The sequence below is a fragment of the Prionailurus viverrinus genome, chromosome C1, assembly GCF_022837055.1.
Source record: "Prionailurus viverrinus isolate Anna chromosome C1, UM_Priviv_1.0, whole genome shotgun sequence".
Taxonomy (NCBI): Eukaryota; Metazoa; Chordata; class Mammalia; order Carnivora; family Felidae; genus Prionailurus; species Prionailurus viverrinus.
The window spans coordinates 208292233-208315004 of record NC_062568.1 but is presented as its reverse complement, the minus strand read 5'-3'; the positions used below and the strand labels follow the sequence as shown (position 1 = coordinate 208315004).

Below are 22772 nucleotides of genomic sequence, written 5' to 3'. Positions count from 1 at the left end.
TATAAAGTTCTTACTGTTTAACATTCCCAGTGTTGGCGGGAATATAAAATAGTACAGCCACTGTGGCAAATACTTCGGCATTTCCTCAACAAGTTAAACATAGAGTCACCACATGACCCAGCAATCCCACTACTGGGAATCTCCCCAAGAAAACCGAAAACCTACGTCGGTACAAAAACTTACACATGAATGTACGCAGCAGAATTATTCATAATAGCCAAAAGGTAGAAACCCAAATAGCCACCCGCTGATGGATGGACACAATATCCCCGTGGAATACCTTACCTCAGATGGATCAAAGACCTAACTACAGGAAACAAAACTACTAAACTGTTAGAAAGAAACATAGGTGTAAACTCAAAGGTTTATACCTATGGTGTAGGTGGCGGTGGCCTTTCCATACAAGGGAACGTTACAAAAAGAAGGGAAGCATGATGTATACCATGATGGGGATGAACCTTGAAAAAACATGCAGAGTGAAAGAAGGCAGACACATACGCTTCACGATTCCGCTTATGTGAAGCGTCCAGCGCTAGAGACAGAAGGTGGGAGAAGGCTTCCGGGGAGCCGGGGGCTGTTCGCTGGGGACAGGCTGCTATAGGTACAAGTTTTCCTTCCTGGATGATGCAAGTGCCCTGGAATGAGAGAGTGGTGAGGGTTGCAAGACTTTGTGAATGCATCTAACTGGAATTGTACTTTTTTTTTTTAATGTTATTTTATTTATTTATTTATTTATTTTTGAGTAGGCTCCATGCCCAACGTGGGGCTTGAACTCGTGACCCTGAGATCAAGACTCACATGCTCTACTGACTGAGCCAGCCAGGCGCCCCCGGAATTGTGCATTTTAAACTGGTTAACATGGTGAATTTTGTGTTATGTGAATTTTACGTCAAGAATCATAATAATAACAACAACAATAAAAAGCCGAAAGACACCGAAGACATACTCCAGAGGAGGTAGCCAGCGGGTGACCCCTTTTTACTCCCTAGCACTGGGCTCACCCCCTTTGATGGGAGGGCCCGACAATGCCTCTTGTTGCAGGCAGGCAGGAAAGGGCAAGTGGGTTCCAGAAGGGCCTGTGGTCCCTCCCCTGGCCTCTCCCTTGTTTTTGCTAAGCAGAGTCCCTTGGTCTGGGGAGACACAGGGTTCCCCAGGGTCATCGCCCCTTCCCTGAGGGTCCCAACAACCTCAGGCCTGCGTTTCTCGCCACCCAGCCCCCCGGACTGCGGGATCCATGAGCTAACTTGGGGTCTCGCAAGTCCAAGGCCATGGCTTCCTCCTGATCCCACCTTTTGAAAATGTCTGAAGGCCTGGCTGACCTCACTCTCTAGGTTTTCCCTTCTCGTTCAGTTGATTGGTTCTGAGATCATGCTATTAACCTCCAACCACTTTTTTCTTTCTTTTTTTTAAATCTCTGCTATTAAAAAAAAAAAAAAAGTCTCCTTGGGGCTCCTGGGTGGCTCATTTGGTTAAGCATCTGACTTCGGCTCAGGTCATGATCCCACGGTTCATGGGTTCAAGTCCTGCGTCGGGCTCTGTGCTGACAGTTTGGAGCCTGCTTCAGATTCTGTGTCTCCCTCTCTCTCTGCACCTCCCCCACTCACACTCTGTCTCTCTCTCTCAAAAATAAATAAACACTTATTTTATTTATTTTTGAGAGAGAGAGAGAGCAGGGGAGGAGCAGAGAGGCAAGGAGACAGAGAATCCCAAGGAAGCTCCAAGCTGTCGGCACAGAGCCCACCGTGGGACTCAAACCCACGAACCGTGAGATCGTGACCTGAACCGAAACCAAGAGCTTAACTGCTTAACTGACTGAGCCACCCAGGCATCCCAGTAATGTGGCTTTTGATAAGGGAGCCAAGACTACTCAGTGGGGAAAAGACAGTCTTTTCAGCACACGGTGCTGGGAAAACTGGATATCCATGTGCAAAAGAATGAAGTTGGGCCCTTACTTTACAGCATGTATTGAAAATGGATCAGAGATCTACCTATGAGGAGTGAAAACTATAATACTCTTAGGAGGAAGCATAGGGACACATCTTCATAACCTTGGATTTGGCGGTGGTTTCCTTTCTGTTTTAATGTTTATTTATTTTTGAGAGAGGGAGACAGAGCACAAGCAGGGGAGGGGCAGAGAGAGAGAGGGAGACACAGAATCCGAAGCAGCTCCAGGCTCCGAGCTGTCTGCACAGAGCCCGACGCGGGGATCAAACCCACAGACCACGAGATCATGACCTGAGCCGAAGTCGGACGCTCAACCGACTGAGCCACCCAGATGCCCCAAGGAATATTTCTTAATACGCAATCTGTTTACATTTTAAAGTATTTATTTATTGTTTTTTTAAGTTTATTTATGTATTTTGAGAGAGACAGAGACAGCCCAAGTAGGGGAGGGGCAGAGAGAGAGGGAGAGGGAGAACCCCAAGCAGGCTCCACACTGTCAGCGCAGAGCCCGATGTGGGGCTCGAACTCATGCAGCTGTGACATCGTGACCTGAGCCGAAACAAAGAGCTGGATGCTTAACTGACTGAGCCAGTCAGGCACCCCAATTTATTTATTTAATCTCTACACCCAACATCGGGCTCGAACTCACGACCCTGAGATCAAGAGGCGCACGTCTTTCCTACCGGGCCATCCAGGAGTCCCCATAAAATGGGATAGCATTCACCCATAAAAAAAAAGAATAAAGTGTTGGTGTGTATAAACCTTGAAAACGTTACGCTAAGTGCAGTAAGCCGGGCCAAAAAAGCTAAAACTTGTAAGAGTCCCCTTACGTGAAATACCTAAAACAGGAAAATCCAGAGAGAGAGAAAGTATAATAAATGGGGGAAAGGCAGAGTCGTTGCCTCATGAGGGTAGAGTTTCTGTTTGGGACACTGAAAAAGTTCTGGAAACAGATAATGGTGATGGTTACAAGTGAGCTGGCTATACTTAACGTTGCTAAACTGTACACGTGAAAAGGGTTAAAATGGGAAATTCTGTTACGTACATTTTGTCACAACAACAACAACAAAAAAGACGAGGGCACGGTTCTTGCACAGTAACTCTTCCAGGATATCATCGGGGGTCCCGGAGAGGACTCAGAGTCTGGGGAACGTGCCCCCCCTCAAAAAGGCGAGTGTCATCAGTTAGTCTCAGAAGTGGCGGCCGCGTGACAGTGATATTGGAGGCTTTTAATTGCTCCTGAATTAATGTGCTTACTTCCCACCCCTGGGGCGCCTGGGTTTAATTACCATCTTAGGTCACATATGCAGATGAATCTGCTGTCATCCCTGGTCCCAGTGGACAGCAGTCCTCCAACTTGGCAGCAGGACGGGCAGGAGGAAGGGGGGAGGCCGCTGGCCAGGCTGGCCTGCCGTTAGAGCCGACGGGTGGAATCGGAAGAGGGTGGTGCAGGGTCACCCCATTTCTGGGTCTGGACGAGCTGGGGCGTTCAAGGTCTGTGTCAGTGCGGAAAAGCCCGGGAGGCCCTGAACTCCCAGAGCCCTTGGGGATCGAGGGTTTTCACAGAAAAGGAAGAAACCGGGAAGGTATCAGCCTGCAGAAGGGCCCGTGGAGCAGGGTTGCACGTTTGAAAGCCGAGGGGAGCTGAGCAGGTGTGTAAGTCGGGGAAGCAGAAGTGATCGGCCAGCCGCTGCCTGCACACGGGCCGGGGTGGCCGACCTCTCAACCCGTTAGAACCAGAAAATGGATTTTTTACAACAAATCTCCTTTTCGGGGGCGCCTGGGTGGCTCAGCCGGTTAAGCGTCTGACTCTTGGTTTCTGCTCAGGTCGTGGGATCAAGCCCTGCCTCCTGCTCTTTGCTGCGCCTGCTTGGGATTCTGTCTCCCTCCTCCTCTCTCTTTGACTCTCCCCCTCTCTCTCACCGCCCCCCGCCCCCGTCGCTCCCTCTCTCGTGCTCACGCTCACTCTCTCTCTCAAAATAAATACATAAACTTTAAAAAAATGCTTAAAAAAATCTCCTTTGTAGATGTTGACAGCTAATTAGAATGAAAAGAAAAAACCACTAGGTTGCCTGAGCCCAAGGGGTGGGGTGGAGATTGGGAAGGGGCTGGACGAAGTCTTGGGGGTGCTGGAAATGGTCTGTGTTGTGACCGTGGCACAGATGTGGCCTGTCCCTGAATGCGACTTAGACCTGGGTCAGGTCGCTGAACCTCAGACCGGCTCAGTGGTGCCCGTCCTCGTCCCCGGGGGGCTGGCAGCGCCCGCTGCAAACCCTCCCCTTCCGGTCCCTCCTGGCCACGACGCCTTGCACGCTCTGAGGCCCTCCCTCCCTTCCCTGTGCCCCCCACCTCTTCTGAGGTGAGGAGCTCTGTGCCTGTTTAACTGCGGGGCCTGGCTTGGTGTGAGCAATAACCCGGGAGGCAGCGCCGCGGCATTATTAGCTCCATTTTACAGATGGGGACGCTGGGCACAACTGGTCAGTGGAAAGGCCAGAATCCAAAGCCGTCCAGCTCCACCTGTGCTCTCGGCTACTGCACTCTGCCTCTGCGTGGGCCACTGCGAGGGCCGACAGACAGAGCGAGCGAGCAGGGGGAGGGGCAGAGAGACAGGGATAGAGAGAGAATCCCAAGCAGGCTCTGTACTATCAGCGTGGAGCCCAGCGCGGGGCTCAAACTCACAAACCACGAGATCATGGCCTGAGCCAAAGCTGGGTGCTTAACCGACGGAGCCACCCAGGCGCCCCTCAGATTTTCTTCTTCATGTTTATTTATTTTGAGATGGAGAGCGCAATGCGCGTGCCCAAGTGGGGAAGGGGCAGGGAGCGAGGGGAACAGAGGATTTTAAGCGGTCTCTGCCCTGAGAGCAGTGAGCCCGATGCAGGGCTCGAACTCACGAACCGTGAGATCATGACCTGAGCCGAAGTCGGACGCCGAACCGACTGAGCCACCCAGGCGCCCCCAACTGCTTCAAATTTTCCGTTGATTTTTGTTCTGGCGTCAGAGTGGCAGGAGGCTGGAAGATAACCACAGACGAGAAATGTATGCTTTGTGGAAAAGCATTTGTAATACGAAGTTAAAAAGGGAAAACTCATAAAGCAAGTCCAGAGGCTGCTAACAGAATGCTGACAAAGGTGTTTACTAAAAAGCACTTGCAGTTCCTGGAACACTTGTGATCCAGAGACATTTCACATTATAGGCCAGCAGAAGGCCCAAGACTGGCTTTCTAGAAACGGAGAATTAATGTCACCTGACCTGCTTGACGGGTCTCCTCGGGAAAGGTCCTTTGGGGTGTGATTCTTCCCGGTCCACGCTGGGCCACGAACGGCCCCAGCGCCACGCCGGCAACCTTCTATATAGGCGGTGCGCCTCTGAAAGGGGTCCTACCTCCACCTGCCCTGTGACCGGAGTGATAAATGCCTTTGTCTGCTGTTGCTTTAAACCGGTGTCAGTAAACGAGGACACTAAACCAAATTTGGCTGCTTTAAGGTTGGGCATCGAATTCTAGGAAGACTGCCAAGCCTGGTTGAAGGAAGGCTTCCTTTCCCTCCAGAATCAATTCCAGAAGCCAGTCACTGACATCCGGACGGGGTGGTTTCGGCCACGGGAGTTATACCACACGAGGTGGAAATAGGACTTGGTTATGGATGTTTGGAGATTGGAGAGTGGACGGTGGGCGGTGGCTTTGTGGCCTGTCAACCTGACTCTGACTCCTGTTATTCTATCAAATACGAATCTAAGTATTACCGTGAGGCTATCCGGCAGACGCAAGTAGCCACCGGTCACTGGACCTTAAGTAAATAATCACGGAAGACCTGGGTGTGCAGAGAACCGGGATTTCCTGACTCAATCAGTTGGGTCCTAAGGGCAGGGCCTGAAGTTCCCCCAAGAGAGAAATTCCACCTGTGAATCAAGGTTTCACCTGTGCCCGGGCTCGGTCCTGACGGGCTGCCCCATGGACTTTGGATTTGCCCGGCCGTGCCCCACAGGCTCAGAAGCCAATTCCTTGTGATAAATCTCTCGATGTGCCTTTTCCCACTGATTCTGCCTCTGGAGTTAAATCCAAACTAATAAACAATAAAGAAAAATGCCCACGAGGAGGCGTCCTAGTCCTCAGGCTGGGGATTAAAACACAATTCGAGGGGCACCCGGTGGCTCAGTTGGTTGCGTCTGACTTCAGCTCAGGTCAAGATCTCATGGTTCCTGAGTTCGAGCCCCGCGTCAGGCCCTCTGCTGTCAGTGCAGAGCCTGCTTTGGATCCTCTGTCCCCCCAACCCCTTTCTCTGCTCCTCCCCTGCTCTGCCTCAAAAATAAGCATTAAAACAAAACAGAACAAAACCCACAATTCGAGACTTGACCAAATAAGGGGAAGAAAGAAAACACGAGATGCTTCCAAGGGGCAGAGAGTAACCACAATACTTCATCTCTCAGTTCTAAGTAAATGTACCTCCTCACGCTCGGGTGTTCATGAACACAGTATGGGTGCTTTCTGCAGAGCTGATCAGGTCGCAGTGCTGTGGGCATCACTACGTGTAGCTTTCAAGCAGCAGAAATATTAGGAAGAATGAGGAATGGCATTAAATTGTATTCATCTAAATGGGATTCCAAGGCCTTCCAAACGCCCTCCCACCTCCCCAGAGCTGCCGTTCAACTATCCTTTTACCTTCTTCCCCCAGGAACCCAGAAACCACCTTCCAGCTTGCCCAGGATGGTTGGCTGTGCTCTATCCAGGAGGCCTTCCGGTTTGGACAATTACAGGCTCACGTGATCTAGAAGCCACCACCCTGAGGTCACCTGTAATAGTTCTGTGTTTGTATTTTCTCCCAAGTAAGAAGTCACGTTCTGCTCCCAGGAAGGACTCCACTTCTGTTCAAGGATACAACATGTCCCCCCTTCCCCTTTTGCCTCAAATGCCCTGCCCAAGGACTTATGAAATGTCCTCAACTCCTGTCCCTTTTTGTCATGACACAAAGCATCCCAACTCTTACAGGCCTGTACCCCAGTGTAACACTCCATGAACACTCAAGACATGACGAATGGACAGACTCAGAATGTTTTGTACACACACACACACACACACACACACACACACACACACACACACACATTTCAATGGGTCACTGAGGCCTTTTTATTCTGCAAACAAAACCACTGGGGATCTCGCCTGTGGACACCTCGTGATTACAACATACACAGACTCAGCTCCAGACACTTGGTGGGAAGTGAGGTGAGAAAACACTGATCTGGGCCAATCACATGATTACAGAGCTAGGATTTCCAGCAGGGTTCCAGATGGTCAAGCCTGGCTTCTGCACGGTTCTAAGGAAGCAGTGAGAACATCACAGGAAGGGAGAGGGCATTTGACTAGCAGAGGCTCCGGCCAGGGGCCTCGAGGTGCCCGGGGGACGCCAGGAGCAGAGATCTAATGAGCCGACTCAGGACCGCAGAGCTCAGGGTGCGTCGCCCGGAGCTTACTTGGCGAGGGGGTTTCTGAAGCTTCTGCCGGCAAACTTGGCCTTGCTACCCAGTTCCTCTTCAATTCTGGGGAAGCAGAGGACAGAGAGGAGGGGGTGAGAAAGAGAAGTGAAATCTCCACCCCCAAGGCCTACGTTTCCCCACCCGGGGACCAGGCCCTGGCACTCGCCCAGCCTCCTCGATGCGGTCCTCGGAACCAGCAGGAAGACAGGAGCATCGGGCCCCCCCGTCCACCCGGCTCCCCCAGCAAGTGGGCCACCTGCTGCCCCTCAGCCTTCCCTGCCTTCTCTGCCCCCAGAGTTTCCCAAGAAGATAAGTCAAGACCGCTACTTCTCAGAATATAACAAAAACGTTCTTTAACGAAAGGACAACCCAGTCTCTTCGAATAAATGGCACGGGGACAAAAGAAGGGAAGGCCCTGAATGAAGCGTTTGCATCCTGGTGTCGCACCAGGGGAGACGGGCCCCAGGAATGCTGGGCACGACTGTCATGGCACGACTGAACCCTGGACACTCTCACAGCACGGTGGTTACATCAAAAAATAAACATAACTGTTATCTCTGAGACGTGTGCTAAGGTATCCATAGGTGAAATCATATGGCTGGAATGTGCTGAAAATTCTCCAGCCAAAAAGGCGAAAGGCAGGCGGACGAGAAGAAGCGTGGAGTACCAACAGCTGCCCTATCTGCGTGGCGGGGGAGGGCGCGTGCTCTGCCAGTCACGTTTTGTTTAAGGAAAAGGTAACGTGGGCAGAACTACGAAAGAGAGGCTTCTTTTCCTGCGAGACTAACAAAAGGGACAAAAAAGGAGGCAAGTCTCCACGTTAAGGAGGTTTCCATGGACATGTTATGATAAAAAGGGACCAGATATCCAGAAGCACTGAACAGTGGAAACCTTCCTGTTGCCCTGAATTTCCTTCTTCACTGAGCCCCGGTTTCCCGTCCACAAAACACGGGTGCTGAACTACATATCCGCTGGGGATCTCTCTTAGCTCTAACGGCTTTGCGAAGGTCTGAAGGGGGAGCCTGTTCCCTCCTCCACCAGAAGGTGGCAGCACGGGACCGGCTCCAGCCTTGGGGCCAAGGGGCAAGGTTCTCCGCCCAAGTCACCCACGACCTGACACGGGGGCCCCCCGCCCCGCATCTACACACGCCCCGCAGAGCCAAGAGCTCCCAGTGCCCCCGGGCTTCCTCTTTACCTGAGGATCTGGTTGTACTTGGCCAGGCGCTCAGAACGGCAAGGTGCACCTGTCTTGATCTAGAAAGGGAAAGGAAAGGTCACGTGTGCTTGCCATGCACTCTCAATCTTCGTGGGCGTTCTGGGCGGGATTTCTGACCCTAGGAACCAGGGGATGAAGGGGCATCCGGGACCCCGTCTGCCTCCCCCCTTCCCGCTTCTGCTCGGGCAGCTGAGGTCAGAGAAGCTCTTTACCTGCCCAGTGCAAAGTCCCACCACCAGGTCAGCAATGAAGGTATCCTCGGTCTCCCCGGAGCGATGCGACACCATGACGCCCCACCCGTTGGACTGGGCCAGCTTGCACCTGAAGTCAGGAAACAACCCAGATGGTTGTGACGGCGGGACTCCACTTCCAGGGCACGGCAGCCCCTCCTGAAGCCAGGGGCTCGCCGCCCCTGGTAGGAGACCGCGGGAGGGGTCGGAGCCAGGAGCTGCCACCAAGCTCTCAACTCCTGGGGATGACGAGAACCCCCACCTTTCTCTCCAGTCACAGAGTCCTGAGGACCTTCTCAGCCCTCTAGGTCACGTTTACAAAATAGGGTCTAGCCTCCTTGGGCAGACAGACTTGTTCTCCTGACCGTGCCTGTGACCGATATCCTCCATGTAAAATGAAGTCACGAGCCTGGAGCCACAAAGGGGTCAGGCCCGGGGCCACAGCGGCCCGACACCCGAGCCCCCTGGTGCCACGGCTCATCCAGAAGCCACCCGGGACGCCCACTAGAAGCCCCTTATAGTTCCAGCCGGGAGCTCTGGCTGAGACTCTGTGCGTCGCTCCCTGACAGCTGACCCCCCCGGGACACTCACGCCTGGAGGGACTCGGTCACGGAGCCGATCTGGTTCACTTTGAGCAGGAGGCAGTTGCACGACCTCTCGTTCACGGCCTTGGAAATCCGCTTCGGGTTGGTCACGGTGAGATCATCCCCCACCACCTGGATGCCGGCGCTGGCAGTGAACTTCTGCCAAGCCTCCCAGTCATCCTGGTCGAAGGGATCTTCGATGGACACCACTGGGGAAACGAGAGCCAGGTTTGGCCGGTGAGACCCCAGTGCTGAAGGGCAACCGAGCCTCCTTCCCCTCCCCGCTCGCTGCTTGCCTGGCCTCACCCCTCTCCCGTGCGGGACAGGACCGGCTCCCCGACCCAGCCCCGGAGACACTCTGCCGACCCACCGACTCCTGTGACAGGCAAGTCAGCTGTAGTCCCGGGACCCCAGAGCTGCTAAGTGGGACACTTCCCTGCCCAGGGTGGCTTGAGTTTAGTGCCATTGAGCATAGAGCGGTGGGTTCAGGAAGCCAAGGGCCGGGCTGGTCTTGGCTCCACCCTGGGCACGTTTTTTAGCTTTGAGTTCACGCACGGACTTCCTGGTCTGATTCATGCTCCAACACTTGCTGACCGCCCTTGGGCACATCACTGACCCGCTCTGCGCCTCAGTTTCCCTCCCGCGTGAACCGGCATTAATGGTGCCCGGAGGAGCGCCGGCTCGCAGTGGGCGGAAAACACTGCAGGTCGGGTTTTCAAGCCTCGCTCCCACCTGTGCAAGGGAGCCAGGACCGCATCTGCTCAGGTGGCTGTGGTGACAGGGACAGAAGTCCTGACACGTTGCAAACAACCTAGCACACGTCAGTGCCTGGCTGGCATCCTGGACCCACCTGCTGCACCGGCACCTCCGTGAAGCCCTCCCCCAGGGAGGTGGGGGCGCAGGTGCCCCACGCACTTGCCCGGGAGCACCGCCACCAGCCGGCAGAGCGCTGCAGGCAGTGGCCGGAGAAGGGGCCGCCCCGAGCACTCACCTGGGTAGTCCCTGATGAAGGACTTGTACAGGTTGGCCAGCTCGTCGGGTGTGATGTACCTGCTGGGGTCATCGGGAGACTTGAAGTCCAGGTCATACTTCCCCGACCTGAAGAACTCAGAAGCGGCCACGTCCATGCCGATGACGACCTTGTCGGTGTAGCCGGCTTTCCCGATGGCGTTCTTCAGCAGCTCCAGAGCTGGGAAGAGAGGGTGGCGACAAGATCGGAAGCCAGGCAGGTGGAGCGAAAACTTCCCTGTGACCCCTGCCAAATGGGCACCCTGACAGGAAGACCACGAGATGCTCTGGCCCCAGCCCTCCAGTTAACTTTTTTCTGCTTTGGAGCAAGAAACCGTCGGTCAGGGCCCCGGCAGATAACCGAGTGAGAAATTCAGTCTCCACTCTACGAGGCGTTCTCACGGACAGATACTCCCAAATTTAGCACCCAGGAACAGCTGTGCTGGCCAAGACGCAGTTACGGTGCCCGGCTGAGATCCGCCGTCCCAAGGAATGGGTTCTCGACGGTGCCGAAAGGCTGGGATCCAAGAGGGAGCCCAGTGGACCAAGGGCCCGGGACGGCGAGGGTGACCCCAGCCCAGGCTCTGCTCTGCCTCACGTGGCAGTGCTGCCTGGACGGAAGCGGACAGACACATTCGGCGCCTGTTCCACGCCACACGTCTCCAAACTACCACGTTAAACCCTGTGAGAGGATCATTTTGTATAGGTCCGAATGGCTGAACATAAGCATTTCTTGTAACTGACCCGAACGGCAGGATGGCCACTCTTTTCTTTTGCTAGCTGCCGCTGAAAGCGACAAAACGTGGCTGAACCCTCCTTCCCTCCCAAAACCAAAAGCTCAGTCTTGTCCCGAGACTCTCTGTGCCCTACTCAACGCTTACATTTAACTCTGTGCCTAAGGACTCAAGGCCAAACGACGCCGCGTGAGGCTCCCGTGGCGGAACGAGCCGAGGCGGCCGCTGGTCCCGGCGTGGGGCAGACAGCAGCCCGAACACAGAGCGGACTTCAAACCTCTGCCATCGCGACGTGGCCAAGGATGGCAGGAGTAAGCTGTACAGTGAGCCCGTGCCCCACCGCCGAGCCTGCTTCAGACTAACCGGGCTGCTCAGAAGTCAAATTAGTAAGGAAATTCCCGGTTACTTTACAAAATAAAGGCCCGGCTCCCACCCCTTCCCGGAACTCCGCTCGCAGGCGCATGAGAGGTGGAAAGAGGGACGGCCCCGAGCGGCAGGTGCGGGCAGGTGCTGTGCGCCCGGGGACCCCTCCGGGGCCCGTACCTTCTTTGTTCTCCAGTATGTTAGGGGCAAAGCCGCCTTCGTCCCCCACGTTGGTGGCGTCTTTTCCGTATTTCTCCTTGATGACGTTCTTCAGGTTGTGGTAAACCTCCGCACCGATGCGCATAGCTTCCCTGAAGTTGGCGGCACCAACGGGGAGGATCATGAACTCTTGCATGGCCAGCTTGTTGCCGGCGTGAGAACCGCCGTTGATGACGTTGAAAGCCTGGGGAGAGACAGGCAGATGCGGCATCCGGCCCAGACAATCCCAGCAAGCAGCCCCCTCGCGGCCAGGAGATGCTCACCAGGTCTCCCCTGACGCCTCAGGAACGGCCACCAGGCGCACCTGCGGTCCCGGACTGGCTGCTACCTCAGCGAACACCCCCGACCCAACAAGGCCAGTGGGATTTTCATCCCCCCGTCGGCAAGGAAGGACGTGGAGTACGGGGGGGTGGAGTCCCCAGCTCAGGGTCACTCTTAGCAAAGGGCAGGTGTTCGCAGTGGAGACCTCAAGAGATGGCCTGTACCCACGGAGCTGGGACAGTCACATGTGGATGAGATCGAGTGGTGGGAGGCCTCAGGCCCCCACCGGCAAGTACTCCCGGCTCCTCACTTGGGAAGTTCAAAGCCACTCACCGGAACCGGCAGGATGACTTCAGCATTGCCAGCCAGGTCGGCAATGTGGCGGTACAGAGGCACCCCCTTCTCAACGGCCCCCGCCTTGCAGACTGCCAGGGACACTCCCAGGATGGCGTTTGCACCAAATTTAGCTGGAACAGAAGAGTTCAATGAAGCAGTTTCTTACCCGTAACTCTTAACCCTTCTCTTGCCAGCCTTCTGGCCCGCACTCCGACACGGGAGCGCACCCGGCCTGGATCCAGAACCATTCCTCTCTACTGCACCTACTTCCGGTGTCCGACCCAGGAACATGACGGCACGCCGTGTGGATTCATCTGCTTTCTCCCCAGAAGAGAAAGCCCTTTCTCTGGTCTATGGAATTCTGGCAAATTCCACAAACTGCCTCAATCACCGTAAAGCAAAAGCCTCTTTGAAGTAACCCCACGCACAAGCTGTCACCTGATATTTCTCCTAATATCTACAAACGTGTTTGGTTTTTTAGGTAGGCCTCATGCCCAGCACAGAGCCTAATGTAGGGCTTGAACTCACGACCCTGAGATCAAGCATCCGATGCTTAACTGACTAAGCCACCCAGACACCCCCAGAACAGATTTTATTATGGTGAGCTGATGGGCCCCGCAGAGCCTGCGGACGATCACGCTGCACAGTCCTTGGTCACATACGGTGACCCTCAGAGGGTCGGAAGGTCTTTGGGAGGCCGGCCGACTCCACCCCCGTCACTCACATTTATTTTCTGTCCCATCCATCTCGATCATCAGTTTGTCAATCTTCTCCTGCTCCACAACGCTCAGTTTCTGCAGGGAGAAGGGAGGGTCAGCCGCTTGGGGGAGCGTGGTCACTCCCCTCCCCGGAACCCAGACAACTTTGGAACTGTGCCAATCCTGAATCAGTTCTATGCTATGCATTTGTATGGGAGGCAAAAAAGGGGGGGGGGGGAACAGGAAACAAGAGAACCTGGGAGTCACAAAACCGCCTTTTGCTTGGTTTCGCATTCTCAGACGTTTCTCCAAGCACTAGGGAGCCAACGATCAACTGCCCGAGATGCGGACCTGGCGTCACAGAGGTTGGTCTACCTGGGGAGTCCGAAATTACATCCTGTGTAAGGCAGAGAGCTGCCTGGACCGTGCTAAGTAGTGCAGTTTTTTTGGGCAATAAATAACAGAACTCTGTTCATGCCAACGAGCTGTGGTCCTCGAAGGTTAAGTGACAGGACCACCCCTCTTGGGTACCCTCAGTGACGGCAAACTTCACGTTCTCGAGGGAGATAGGACTTTTGCAAGTAGGTAGTCCAATCATTCAGCAAAATGCTTGATGACTGATCAAAATGAGTGTTTCCAGTATAAAGTAATAAAACTGGGCTCTTTTTTTTTTTAATGTTTATTATTGAGAGAAAGAACATGAGCAGGGGAGGGGCGGAGAGAGAGGGAGACACAGAATTCGAAGCAGGCTCCGGGCTCTGAGCGGTCAGCACAGAGCCCGACACGGGGCTTGAACTCACGGACCGCGAGACCATGACCTGAGCCAAAGTCGGATGCCCAACAAACTGAACCACCCAGGTGCCCCAAAACTGGTGTCTTAAAGGGACACCTGGCTGACTCAGCCAACGGAGCATGCAACTCTGGATCTCGAGGTTGTGGGTGCGAACCCCACACTGGGTATAGAGATTACTTCAAACAAAAAAGCAAAACAAAACAAAACAAAAAACAAACCCCCAAAACACTGGCGTCCTAAAAGCTGGCTTAAAACAATTTACTAAAAGTCAGCTTTACTTTAAAAACTTCATAACTAACAAGAATCTATGATTTTATTTATAAAGTGCTTTGTACACAAATTAAAATACGAAAGGAAAACCACGTATTACGGCATCATGCCACGTCAATAACTTGGTATCTTCGGCAGTTTTCACAAAGCACGTCTGGCCAAAGTCAGCCGTCAGCCACGCAAGACGGCTCCAGGTAGACCCTCGCCAGGAAGAGCGTGAAGACGGCTTCCTTTCCCCAGAGGGAAGAGAGATGCCCAGGAAAGCCCTTCTCACCGCGTTCGTCACACCAGGTAAGGGCACCCGGGCACAAAGAACGAAGGGGTGCGTGGAGGTGCCCGGGAGACCGGGTCGGAGCACGTGAGCTGGCAGAGCAGCCACGAGAAACCGCCTGGGGACCCATCACCGAGGCCCGCGAAGGCCAGGCCGAGGTAAGCCAGCCGGGGACAAACAACAGAGGGGCCTGTGCGCCCCTGGGAACAGGATAAGTTCAAGGAGGGGAGGCACACGCCCGGGGGGGCACGGGCGGGCCGCTGCAGCTGGCTCCAGGCCTGAGAAGGCTTCCCTAGCCAAGGGCTTTTAAATCCTTCTTGCCCTCGCCAGTGCCACAGGAGTTGGGGCGGGGCGGGGCGGGGCTGAGGCAGGAGTGGGTTGGGCTGGTGGGTCCCCTCCTTACTTCACCCTACTTTTATGACACACTGAGGTTCCAAGTCGAATTTTATTCAACCAGAGATCCGTTGTTTAAAAAAAAAAAAAAAGCCAGTAAAAACAAAGTAAATAATTCCACGGTTCGTGAAAAATGGTCGGTCACCGTGGATACTCTGCTCAACACCCAAGAGCCACTCTTAAAATCTGGATCTTGGGGCACCTGGGTGGCTCAGTCGGTTGAGCGTCCGACTTCAGCTCAGGTCACGATCTCGCGGTCCGTGAGTTCGAGCCCCGCGTCGGGCTCTGGGCTGACGGCTCGGAGCCTGGAGCCTGCTTCCGATTCTGTGTCTCCCTCTCTCTCTGCCCCTCCCCCGTTCATGCTCTGTCTCTCTCTGTCTCAAAAATAAAAATAAAAACGTTAAAAAAAAAAAATCTGGATCTTAACTTCCCAAAGGTCAAGATAGCTGGAGGGAAAAGTCATGAGACAGTCTCCCGGCGCTCTGATCCAACTCCATGCGCTGTTAGGTGTGGACGCAGGCAGGGGGTGCATTAGTAAAGGTGAGGTCATTCTCACGCAGGACAGGGAATCCAACTGGCTCCTTGAGCTCTCAGAATAAGCTCTTCCATAACCAGGAAAGCCCACTGGCCTGGGAGACGCTCTGATGGCATTAATACATTAGTTATCAGGAGGCAGGTCCTACCTTGCTAATCAGGGCAGGTGCAATAGTTTTATTGATGTGCTCAACAGCCTTTGAGACACCTAGAAGGAACAATCAAATCAAATTACCGGCATTAATGAAAAACAGGCGTGAGCAGCACTGAGCGAACCACCAAGGATACTAACCCAGATATTCAGAAGCCCGCCCAGAGACCTTAAACGGGACCGCTTTCAAATCCCCATTTCTGTCCCCCCAAGATTGGGGTATTTTCTGGCCCAGTCTGAGTGCTCTTACCTAGGACCCCCAAGGATTAGAGCCACACACAGAGCAACCATCTCAGAATGTCTGAAGGGAAGTTAGTTGGAAGACCATGCACTGGGAACCAGCCGCAGACACTAAAGGATGCCCCGTGTATTACCTGTGTGCACAAGGCTGGTGCCAGGAACTCATTAATATACTTAACGGGTCTGGAGACACCTGACCAGTAGAGATTGACAGAGAAGGAAAAAAGACAGACTCAGAAGAGAACAGGCTGTGAAGGACAGGGAATGAGAGAACAGAGAGGAGACAGGAAGGCAGGAAGAGTCCTCGGGACCACGGGGTCACCCTCATTACAGTCGAGGTGCTGCCAGGCCTGCTTGGGACCAGTATCTGCCTGAGCCGGGAGCAGCGGGAACCCGTGGGAGATAATCCCCGAAGCGCTGGCTGCGGGCTTCCCTAGCTCACTTCATCACCACCCTTCCCCTGCAGTCTTCTCAGACCTTTTCCCGAATCGCCCTTCTCTGAAAATTTAATGCCACAGATATGCTATACTCCCAATTTATATACTGTGGCCCTTTGGAGGACCATAAAACAAAGTAATATTGTAGGATTTTTTTTTCTTTTTTTAATTTTTTTGCCTCCCCAAGAACCAATTCCTACCCCTGGGGCGATACTGCTCTGTTGAGAAGGCATGGTCTAGGCCCCAGCTGCTGTTCTGTGATTTGGCCACACAGATTCTGTCTACGGTAAGGCGAACTTCGCAAGACAGTAACAGGTCGATCTGAGCACAGCCCAGCAGAGGCTGGCTTTGCCAGGTCCGTGAATCCCCCAACAGAAAGATCAAGCTGCCAGGACTGGTCTGTAGGTGAGCCATTAGCCAGGCCTTCCACACACTCTACTGAGACCAGCCCCTTGGAGAGGACTGATGGTCTGGAAGGCCCGCGGAGCCCTCCCGGGAACACGGCAAGGCTCTTGCGCTAGAGTTCCCTAAGCAGGAATTTTCCAGATTGGACCAAGTGCAGTACAAATGAGCATAAAACTCTTGCCCCTGAGCTCACAGGTTTAGGAAGGCTGGAATCAACATGCCAACCCTCCCAGCTCCCCCAGGCACAGAGTACACGCTCACCATCAACACCATGGGCCACATCAGGGTGTGCCATCCTCAAATACAAGGCATGTGGAGAGTGGGGAGGCTGTGACAGGCCGGGAGCAGGGGCTGGAGGCGTGGACGAGGCACGCAGCCACGCTCCAGAGGCAGGCAGGGGTTCTTACCTTTGCCCATGTAGCGTGTCTTGTCATTGTCCCGGAGCTCGAGGGCCTCGTAGATACCAGTTGAGGCACCACTGGGCACAGCGGCTCTGAAGAGACCTGGACGTTGAGGGAGGGAGACATCGTGACCGAGAGACACAGTCCCAGCCCTTGCGGAGTCCCACCCACTCACAGATGGCAGCCGTTGGGAAACACGTCCTTCCACCACCTGGGGGACCCAGATGGTCGGTCTCTCCTGCCCTTCACGTGGGGACCATTCTCCAACGTGGACCCTATGGCAAAGCTGGTGAATCTCTCTAGTTTCAAGAAAAAGTTTCCAAGCAGAGCTTCTCGGATGTTCCGGTGCGCAACCGATCACCTGGTAACCTTGTTAAGATGCAGGTTCCGAAACGGGAGGCCCAAGACTCTGCGCCTGTATCTCTAACAAGTTCCCCGTTCGTGTCCTGCAGCTGGTCTGTGACCACCCCCCCCCGTGGCACCGCCCCACAGAAATTCGATGCAAGCCACTTATGAGGTTTAAGATCTTCTAGTAGCTACACTGAAGTCGGAAAGTAAAACCAAGGGGCGCCTGGGTGGCTTAGCTGGTTAAGCATCTGATTCAGCTGGGGTCATGATCTCACGGTTCGTGAGTTCGAGCCCCGCGTTGGGCTGATACTGTGACACCTTCTTGAGATTCATTCTCTCTCTCTCTCTCTCCCCCCCCCACCTCTAAAAAGAAACAACTAAACTTGTAAAACCAAGAGAAATTAATATATTCTTCAATCCACTATATCGAAAAGATGACCATTTCCACGCATAACCAATAAAAACATGCGGAGGTATAAAAAATACGGACAGTACAGGTACCAGCTTGGGAACACTGGAAGGCGATCAAGCACCATGCTATGCCATCCTGGGGACACAGGAACCAGCCGTCTGGCTAGACCTAGACTACGGAGCGTAAACGTAGCTGATCTTGGAAAAGGACGCTGTTAAGAAAGACACTGCGAGGATCTGGCACTGCAGGCAGACAGGTTCAGGGGAGCAGGAAGTGAAGGCGGCCTCTAGAAACTACTTGAAACCGTAAGGGATTTCCCCACCTGAGATATGAGAAGGCAAAGGAACAAAGGAAAAAAAAAAATCCAGCAGGCATTTTAAAAAAACGGTCCGTTAGTCTGCCTGCGTCACTGCAGTGATGGCGTGTGCAGGACACGTGGTCTCTTGACACGGGCCCTGGCTTTCTAGGTCCCCACCAGGCACTGGACGAGGTGAAGGAGCCACGAAAGCAAGCAAAGTGACCCTGATGTAACTATGGACTCTGGGCGACGATGGGCCAAGGCAGGTTCCAATGTTAACAAATGTCCCACTCCGGGGGGGACACTGTGCACGTGTGGGGACAGGGGGCCGGTGCTGTCTGTACCTTTTGCTGGATTTTGCTGTGAACCTACAACTGCTCTTAAAAGTAAATAAATTAAAAAAAAAAAAAGTGATGAAAGGCTCTTCACAAATCCACTATTTCCTGTCTTTGAAAAGCATCGACAGACACACAAGAGAAAACTTTCCGTTTGTTTAAATTTCAAAAAAATATTTGGTCATTTTTAAGTGTTTCAAAGAGAATGCTCCCCCCCTCCCCCCCAACAATCTTCTAGTATCTTGAATCCTGTTTTCACTGTTGGTTCGAGTCCGTTAACTTCCAAATGGAAAGTTCCACGCTGTGAGCAAGCCAGTCTTGCCAGCCGCGAGGAAATTCCCAGCACTCTCCTCGAACCCTGGGGTATTTGGCACGAAGCACGTGCTGTGAAGAAACCCTGTGCCGACAGCACCCGCCACAGCAAGGAACCGCGGGCAGGGCAGGAAGGGAAGGGCCGGGGTTTCTACAGACCATGACTCAGCTCTGAGCGGCAGGTCTGTGCGCTCAGCGCCGCTGGGTGATTCTGCCTGAGGCTCCTTTTCCGACCCCACCCAAGGTCCATTTAGAAACCAGCTCAGACATTGCTGGACGGAACACACCAAATTTCCTTAAAGTTAAAAACCGCCAAAAGCTTTTAAGAGTCTCCATTTAAGGGGCGCCTGGGTGGCTCAGTCGGCTGACTGACTCTTGATTTTGGCTCGGGGCACGATCTCAGTTTTGTGAGATCGAGCCCCGCGTCAGGCTCCGCGCTGAGTGTGGAGCCTGCTTGGGATTCTCTCTCCCCTTCTCCCCACTTGCGGGCGCTCTGAAAAGAAACATAAAAAAAGAAGCCTCCATTTTTCCCACGTGGGCAAATCCCTCGAGGGAGGACTTACAGCTAGGCAGAAAACAAGAGCCTATGGAATGGCCCAACACCCAATGTTAAGAGCTGTCCCCAATCCTTGGTCTAAGAGTGATTTCTGGAAACAAAGAGAAGGCTTCACATACACTTGCACTCCTCTGATCTTTCCTTTTCAATGGAGAAACCCCCGTCCTACCACATCAGATCGGCCATGCTGGTGACAGCAAGCTGAGAAGCAAACGAGCGATGGGCCCTTTTAAGGACGAGGAATGGCCTTTCTTCTCCTCACTGACCTAGGAACCAGCCTGCTTTCTGTTTTAAATGCCAAGAAGCAGCAGGACAAGGACCCCGTGTCTGGCAACCCTCCCCACCTCCTCCCAGCCAGGAACCACAACCTACCAGCACATGGGGATCAGACGGAAGGCTTTCACGACCCACCTTTTCTTACCTAAGGCTCTGTCGTTTAATTAAAAAAAGGGGGGGAGGGGGGGAGTGTGGTAGCAGAACTGCGGAAAGGAAGGCCCACGTACCTTTGGAGGTATAGAGGTCCACCTCAACGGTGGGATTCCCACGAGAGTCGAAGATCTCTCTGGCATGCACCTTGAGGATAGACATGGTGACTTTCTGTGGGGAAACACAGTTCATATTTCCATAAACCATAATGCGGTTTTGGGTCGTACATTTAAAGAATCACTTCTGAGGGTTCCTGGACTAGGAAGAAAGAATTCGTACCGGACAGATATTGAATGCAAGGCTGACAAGAGTCGGGAAGCCTGCTGGACCCAGCTCTGCAAGGGCCTAAAAAATCCCAGCAGCCCAAGGCTTGTCCTCTAAGCAAAGAAAGCCAGAAAATGTGCGCCAGGGAGAACCCAAAACCACCGGAAAGATTCTTGTGCTGCTGGCATGCGGCACAGCAGAGGAGGAGGCAGTCTGAAACGGGTTATTGTCAACAGTTCCCAACGAGGGCTGGCGTGGGAATGGAAGGACCAAGTAAGGACCAAGGGGACGTGAAGGTCGTGAGCAAACCCACCCAGGGCAAAAAACAAACAAAAAAACCAACAACCCTGATGTGATCCGAGGAGGAAAACCTGATTTGCAGTGGAACAGTGAATAGCTAGGGACATAAGCGGTAAGATGTTCAACTGCTGGACATTGGATGCTCAGAAATTTTGAGGCCAGGAGTGTCCTTGGTCTGTGCACAATCTTTGCCATTGCCAGTTTCACGCTTCACCGTACTTGGATCTTTACCAAGACCGGATGCACAGTGACATCTAATTAGTATTTCTTTCAACAGGCATTTTACCCATTCAAAAAAACTCACTTAGGAAATGTCCTAAGTTGAAAGAATAAAGATTCTATTTTTGCTTTTTTAAAAAAAAATTTTTTTTTAATTTTCTAAAATAGGCTCCATGCCCATTGTGGGGCCTGAGCTCATCACCCTGAGATTGAGTCACATGCTCTGAGCCAGCCAGCCCCCCCCAACACAGATTCTATCTTTGAATGCTAAGATGCTCCATGGGAAGAGGCCTTCTTTGAAAGCACAAACAAACAAAAGATCTGCCACAAACAGCAAATAGCAGATCCTCAAAGAAAGCCCTCTCTCACCTTCCCCTCCAGGGGCTCCCAAGGAAGAAATAAACTTCTAGGACTGAAAGAGGCCTAGTGGAATTGGGCGAGTGTTCAGAGCCATTATCTAGCTGGGCTCCTCTCCAGTATCTTGCCTGGAATGTTCTGAAGCAGCAAATGGCATCTTTCTTTTTTTATGTTTCAAAATTAGACACTTAAGTCACTCCTGTGGCTTCGCTGTCTAGGTTAACAATGGAGTTTTATTCATTAGCCAACAAAAAAAGGCATACAGTTTTTATTATCTTACAAAAAGGCAAATTTGTTTACACATATTTTTTAGCTTCATGCTTTCGGTTAAGTCCGAGTTTTGGCAAATTATACCTGTGTATGATTGCCACCACCAGACAAAAGAGTCCCCTCAGGCACTTTGCTGTCAATCTCCCCCCCACCGGAGGCTGCCAGCCTCACTTTATAGGTTTTAGATGCGCTTTTATTTTTTAAATGTGTATTTATTTTGGGAGAGGGTGGAGGAGGGGCAGAGAGAGGGAGAGACAGATGCACTTTTAAACATATCTTTATTACACTATGTCCTTAGGCAGTTGCAAGATCTCATTTTTTGTTTCATGTTAGAGACATTAAGACAAAATATTCAACTTATTTCAGAGTGTGAAAATAAAATTAAATTTAAATTGGATAGGAAACTATTCCTACAGTCATTAACGTTCAATAAGCAGAGACAGCAAGGAGGGCTGGTCTCCACAGCTCATCGGCCTGGACCCCGGTCCAGGGGCAGCACGTGTGGACCGGGCGGTCAAGGGCCGACGTGTGTCCTCGGCTGCGAGTCACCGACGGGCCACACCACCCAGAGGGAAGCTCACATTGGAGGGGGAAAACGAACAGGAAGTTTTCGTAAAAAGACATCCTTTCTATGTCAGATCGGGGGCCGACTGCGAGTGGCCAGGCCGGGCAGCGGGAGCAGCTCCAGCCTGACCTGGGCGAGGTCGCCTGGAGGGCTTTCCCCTTTATGCAACGGTTCTGCCGCAGCCTCCTTAAGAATAAGGACTTTCTGAAGTTCCATTCATTAGTCGCTGCTCCTTCCGTCCCCCAGCCGCCCGACTGCAGGCCCAGGGCCCCCAGCCGGGAGCAGGGGCTGCTGGTGGGGGGAGGGGATCGCGGCTTCCTGGGCATCTCTCCCGTCCCTAACCCCTTCCTCCATTTTAGGAAAGGCCTGGCGCTAATGAGCACCGGAGTTAGGCCCGTATCTTCCCCAAAGCCCTGCACCCTCCGCGCCTGCGGCGTCCTACTCCCGAGCTCCCGCAGGTTAGGAGGCCCCATGAGTCCATAATCGCTGGCTAATCAGATCCTGCCCCCGCCCCGGGCAAAGCCCGGCGCCGCGCCCCTAGTCCCGGAGGCCGGCTCGCACGTGCCGACCCGCCCCTTCCACGTCCCCGCCGGACTCAAGGGCAGGACCCCGCAGGCCTGGGCGCCGGCTCGGAAGCCCTTCCCCGAGCCCCTACCTGACCGCCGGATAGCGCTGCCCGGGAAAGAAGCAGAGGGTGCCGCAGACACCGAGCGCGAGGATAAGCCGCAAGGTCTCAGCGCGCCGAGGGCTCTAAGCGGGTCTCCGCGCCGCCTGCCCCGACTTCCTGCCCAGCTCCTCGAGGCCCCGCCCACTTCCCCCCCCCGGCCCGCCCCCGCCACGGCGCCTCGCCATTGGCCTGGCGTGCCGTCATTCGGGCTCGCACCTCCCTGGAGGGGGCGGGACTGCAGTGGCCGCTGCGGCCCGGAGGGGGAAGCGACTCCCCAGGACGGGGAGCAGAGTGGGGCCGGGGGGGCCCCGACTTCCCCATGGCTGTGTAGGGGTGCGGGCCAGCCCCCGTCCCGACGCCCTCCACTCCCGCCCCGCGCTGGGACCTCTGGCCGAGCGGGGTCTGCGGTGCCGGGGCCCCGGGGAGGGGCGGGGTGGGGCGGCCGGCATGAGGGTTCGGGGCTCCGTCACGTACTCCGAG

General features: G+C 53.8%; 1 protein-coding gene across 1 annotated transcript; it reads right to left on the bottom strand.

Annotated features, from left to right (window-relative positions):
- Positions 1–7048: 7048 nt before the first annotated feature.
- On the bottom strand, positions 7049–22437 carry ENO1 (enolase 1). The gene is made up of 12 exons (XM_047871449.1): positions 22281–22437; positions 19728–19821; positions 16970–17065; positions 15479–15537; positions 13095–13164; positions 12368–12501; positions 11735–11957; positions 10441–10638; positions 9457–9658; positions 8848–8956; positions 8615–8673; positions 7049–7482 (listed from the first exon to the last, which is right to left on the bottom strand). The coding sequence occupies exons 2-12, from the start codon at positions 19810–19812 to the stop codon at positions 7413–7415; spliced, it is 1305 nt and encodes a 434-aa protein (XP_047727405.1). The 5' UTR covers positions 19813–19821; positions 22281–22437; the 3' UTR covers positions 7049–7412.
- Between the last annotated feature and the right edge of the window lie 335 nt (positions 22438–22772).

What these genes read in the sequence shown, in the direction of transcription:
- ENO1 (XM_047871449.1), bottom strand. Translation starts at nt 19,812, where the DNA reads ATGTCTATCCTCAAGGTGCATGCCAGAGAGATCTTCGACTCTCGTGGG. An exon ending in CTTCATCAGGGACTACCCAG is followed by an intron (nt 9,659 to 10,440) that starts GTGAGTGCTCGG and finishes TCGTTTCCCCAG; the next exon opens with TGGTGTCCATCGAAGATCCC. An exon ending in AAGTACAACCAGATCCTCAG is followed by an intron (nt 7,483 to 8,614) that starts GTAAAGAGGAAG and finishes CTGCTTCCCCAG; the next exon opens with AATTGAAGAGGAACTGGGTA.